The sequence below is a fragment of the Montipora capricornis genome, chromosome 2 (assembly GCF_036669925.1).
Source record: "Montipora capricornis isolate CH-2021 chromosome 2, ASM3666992v2, whole genome shotgun sequence".
Lineage (NCBI taxonomy): Eukaryota > Metazoa > Cnidaria > Anthozoa > Scleractinia > Acroporidae > Montipora > Montipora capricornis.
Window position 1 is genome coordinate 41964850 of NC_090884.1, and position 5000 is coordinate 41969849.

At 37.9% G+C, this 5000-nt stretch overlaps 1 protein-coding gene across 1 annotated transcript in view; it reads right to left on the reverse strand.

The window, feature by feature from the left end:
• The window catches only part of LOC138022209 (NADH-quinone oxidoreductase subunit B-like), a 9163-nt gene extending 5075 nt beyond the window's left edge, over window positions 1-4088 (reverse strand). Inside the window, exons 1-5 of the mRNA XM_068869269.1 lie at window positions 4033-4088; window positions 2742-2814; window positions 2072-2154; window positions 1408-1454; window positions 831-901 (exon numbers count right to left, since the gene is read on the reverse strand). Of these exons, the coding sequence (XP_068725370.1) occupies window positions 831-901; window positions 1408-1454; window positions 2072-2154; window positions 2742-2814; window positions 4033-4054 (296 nt within the window). The 5' untranslated portion in view covers window positions 4055-4088. The remainder of the gene's footprint in view (window positions 1-830; window positions 902-1407; window positions 1455-2071; window positions 2155-2741; window positions 2815-4032) is intronic.
• Between the last annotated feature and the right edge of the window lie 912 nt (window positions 4089-5000).

Genomic DNA, 5000 nt, shown 5'->3' on the forward strand with positions numbered 1-5000 from the left:
ATTTCAAAGAAGGCTCAGTAATTAAAGATACTCACACAATATCCACACCAGGGTTGACAATATTATCTTACTATTGGCTTCACATGCAAACAGAGCACAGCAGCCTCTCTCATAAGGTCGAGTTTAGCAAGAGGTTTGTCTTACATTTAACTCTCTATTTTGAGGGACTCTTGTTGGCATTATTTTTATTGTACATGTACTTGAGATGACCTCAATTTAAGGTTCGTACAGCTGTAAGAGCTAGACCATGAAAAAAAAAGATACATGTACTTCTGTTTTACTTAAATTACTTTTTTGTAACATAGAAAAATATACGATTACTGTAAATACTTTGCACCTATTTGGTCACACTGTGGGTCTAAAATTAGAGGAAACTTCTTAATACACTGTACCTCGGAGAGCATGTCTCGATTGTGGTCATTAAAATATCTAATTCGAAGTTTAACCTAAAAAAAAAACACTTATCTAACACTAAATCTTTGGGATGTTAAAGTTACTGTTTTAGAGGGTTCTAAATAAGATTTACGAAATCTTAAACCTCTTGTTGGTGACTGTTGCTTTTATACATGTAGGTTGTAACGGCTCCTAATGGTCAAGTTATTCTTGAAGAGATTTAAAGCTAAACCTTGCCTTTTAGACTCCTGCCATACTCCAGTAATTACAGTGTAAAAGGTACTTGGCTTGAAAGGTTGACCATTGACGATTTCAAGTTCTCATATCAGTAAGAAATCAAACAGTCAAACAAACTAAAATTTGCAGTCTTGATGACGTGTTCTCCAGTGCCATTTGCATGGTTTTCAGATTTTAAATTACCGGTAATGCAACTTTACCTTGGAGCAGCAAAGTGCATCATCTCAACAGCACAACAAGCAAGACCAAATGTCATCGGCCATAAAGAACCCTGTAGAAAAAAGACAAAAAAAAAAATTATGTTTTTATTACTTAATTAAAAAAAGGGTTTCTTTCCAAAGACCAAGAACAACTCACACCTAATACATGTACATCTTACTTGTCCAAAATTATGCACGACCTTCTTATACAAGAGAGAGAAAATCTACAATCTTGAAAGATAATTATTCATATTGTAAGCTTTGTCAATAAAACAATTTGCAACTACATGAAGTATGTTCTTGCCTATCCCCTTTTTGCAATAAACCAATTCATTACACCAAGACGCATGTACAGTACTCGTAGCAACAGCAAAAGAAAGAAAGCAGAAAACACTGCTAAAAAAATCACATGAGAAAAATGACAGCAGTTAGACCATTTTCCTACTCTCTATGCCTTTACCTGCTGTGCCTTATTCGAAGCTCCCTTCCATGTGGTACCCCTCATCTCAATTACGATAATTATTTCTCACAGTACTATAGTTAAAGTATACAAAACAGATCGGATTCATCAGCTTACCCTCCGTGCCCAGTTAACTACATCATCAATTTTGGCCACAACGAATTCTAGAAAATATACAAAAAATGCAAACTGCATTACACTACTTGAATCAAGAGGAACTGAAATGATTACCGGGGTAGCAATAATCATTCTGACCAAAATAATTAATAACAGTGCCCAGCAATTCCAGATACTGGACTGGTGTCACCAAAGTTAATTTTCTTTCATAGCAGAGGGAAACCAAGTTAACACTGACTCATGAAAGACGCTTCAAATAGGCCTAAGACGAGACCAAACTGAAAACAACAAAGAATACATCACACCAAAAAGATAGGATTATGTTTTAATCATAGGACAAATTACATTTCATCAAGTTTAAAACAAAACTGTTCTAAGTTCTTATTCAAACTTTTTCAAAAATATTAATAGCGCCTTTGTAACATAAAACAAGCTACCAAACAAGACTAACGTTTGAGTACATATGCGGAGAGCTTGGGCAACCTGTGGATACAGCACAGCTCTTGATATTGACTGGGTGTAGAATGCAGCTTTACTGTGCTTAGGGTTAGTAAACATTGCTTCTGTTGTACGTTATTTTACGTGCTGTTTAGTCTTTCATGAACTGAACCCAAACGGTGCTGTAACAGTCGTGTACATGTACAAACTGTAGCTGTATGCATACCTGCAGCATTGTCCAGACTTCCTTTGGCTTTCCCAGATGAAGCTGCTGCAACAGTGCTTTTTTTATTACTCGCAACTACAAGACTGCAATGACAAATAAAAAATATTTCAATTTAAACAGGAAACTTGATTCAAGGGGAAAATTCAGCACCACTTTTAACTATCGCTTTGATAAACTTATAATGATGCGCTGTTGTTATAAGTTCATGGCAAGTCAACCTAAAATACTATCTGAAAGGAACAGATTGCCTGAAACAAAAAACCACCTGATCAGAGAAAACTATGTGTACATGTACGGTAGTTGTATATGGGACGTCCACAGGTAAAATACATGTAAATTCAGCATAATCATAACAACATAAGTGTAGGGTCACCTTCACCACTTGGGCGAATGCACATAATATCCAGTGCACTAACCAGAGTGCTACACTGCTTCTTAATTAGGTAACAAGAGAACCTTTTTTAAACAAGACCTCAACTCAAAAAGTACCCTTCTGAAACTGGGGGTTGTTTAGATGCTGCAATACCATGCATGAGCTCTTTGACAACCACCGGAGAGACGTCTGTTCTTCTTCTGGTTTGACCCTGTAGATCCTTGCTAATACAGTGTATGCAGGTCTGTAATTCCTAGAATTATTATTGCAGTTATTATCATTCCATTTCTCTCTTACCTCTGCGGACACACCTTCCACAATGTTAGACTATTAAACCATCCACGGCTTACAGCTGGCAAGACATTGTGACCTGTCACAATAATGACGTAAGGAAAATACATGTAACGACCATCCCTCCGTTATTAAAAAGCTGTATAGCACTAACCAATGGATGAATCACCATCTTTATTGATAATAACTCCATTAGTTTTGATTACATGTAGGTGGCTAGATTCTAGAATACCCATCCACTTACTCGCATATGAATAGCATTTATTACATAAGAAAACAGTCTGTTACTGGTCCGAGATAAAATGGAGAATTTTGACTGGCTGAGCAGTCGGAATTTTGCAATATGGATCCCTAAGATGGACCGGTCACAAAGAAGCGTACATGTATATAGATTGCCAAACTGTTCCCATTAATTTTTTTGCTTCCATTTTCTCAAACATAAAAAGGAAAATGCAGATACCAGTCTGGTTATAGCCTGAATCGGCACTACGTGCCTCGTTGGCTATTTACCACCTCATATCCAACGCGCGCTCATGGAATAATAACTGTTAAGTATACAGGATAACTAAAAACTAAGAGGAAATTGATCGCGATAGGGAGGGAATTGTTACACCCGAAAACGAAAAGTTTCGGAACTTTCAAGAAATGGGCCCCTGGGTAATGATATGTCTGCTGGATAAATTCATAGCCCTTTGAGAAACTGGGACAGGGACGTTCCATTTACGATCCCACCCTGGGGTATGGATGAGTAGATTCCTACCAGTCGGATTATTGTCAGAACCCTTTGAAAAAATCTTCCTACCCCTTCACTTTTTTGTTGGTGCCTTTGAAAAGATTCCTACCCGTCGAATTCTGATGGACCTTATCCATAGGGGAGGGAGAGGGTTCCGATTATAAATGCAATATCCCACAAGGCGGATAACACTGAAGCAACCTATTACTCTTGCAATAATAAGGCACTAGCTAGTTTGTGGTTCCTCTTCAATTGTACGTTTCTACTATCCAGAAACACAACCATGATCGATATGCAGCATAAATAGCATAGAAATGTACATTTCAAGGCGCCAAACGACTGGGATACGTCATCAAAAGACGTAAACAAAGCAAAAGTCTTTTTTTTTTTCCTAATCTTGGGAAAAGTACGTGGTGGAAGTAGCCAAACGAAACGCGATTACATTAAATTAGACCTGTTGGAAGTAACTACATGTTGAAGTGTGTCATATCATAAAACTGAAAGATCGAACAGGATTTCTGAAAAGACCAAAACCTCTATTTATCAATACCCAACGCCACTCACCGGTCCGCAGAGCGAGCGCCATCTTGAAATTGACATTACATAATAGCCTCGATTCTAAGTAAAGTCGTGAGAGAGATGGGTACTATTTGCCACAAAGAAGTCAAAGTTCACACCTACGACAAAATGACCATCGATTATCATAACCAGCGTAGCTGGCGAGGTACTTTTATTGCAGGATTATTTAAACATGTGGAAGGAAATCGATGGTTGCTTCGTTGTTTTTAAAGTTACTAGTCACCATGCCATTCGCGGCCAACTCGCGGCCAAAACCATCTTACTCCTGCGATAGAATATCCCGCCAGCTACGAAGGCCAAGATTGCCACTATCAAAAATTCAACATTTCAAAAACTGTACGCACTTTCAACGAAAAATTTCTTCTAGCACATGGTTTCTTCTAGCAGCTGAATTATCCTGCAACAGGAAAGCGCTAATGTGCTTATTTAATTTCCGAGACAATCGAAAATGAGCGATAACGTTTCGGTGACATCGTGACATCGTGCATTTGAACTTCACTGCAGTTGGGGTTATGGAGCGAAAAGGAACGTGGCAAAAAAAGAAAATGGCGAATGAAGCGAGCCGACCGAGGGACACGTACGGTTCGCTACGTTCGCCAATGTTTTTTCCGCCACGTTTCATTTCCCTCCATAATCCCAACTGCTAAAATGTCACCAAAACATCGTTCTTTCCTATCGCTAATTTTTACTTGTTTATGTTTTACGAAACCTTTGCTTATAATTGAAAAATGACGCCTCTTGAAACACAATTAAGTGAAAAGATGAACCAAAAGATGAAAAGTTTGTTCCTCGTTGTACACGTTTGTTATGTAGGGTTGGTACTCTTCTTGCGCATATAAAAATGTATAGTTATATACGAAAAATACATCATGTTTAAAAAGGGAGCGCAATATTGCACCTATCCTTTAAACAGTGTTCAAAGACAGTGTAACGAAAGATTGAAGAAGTAATTC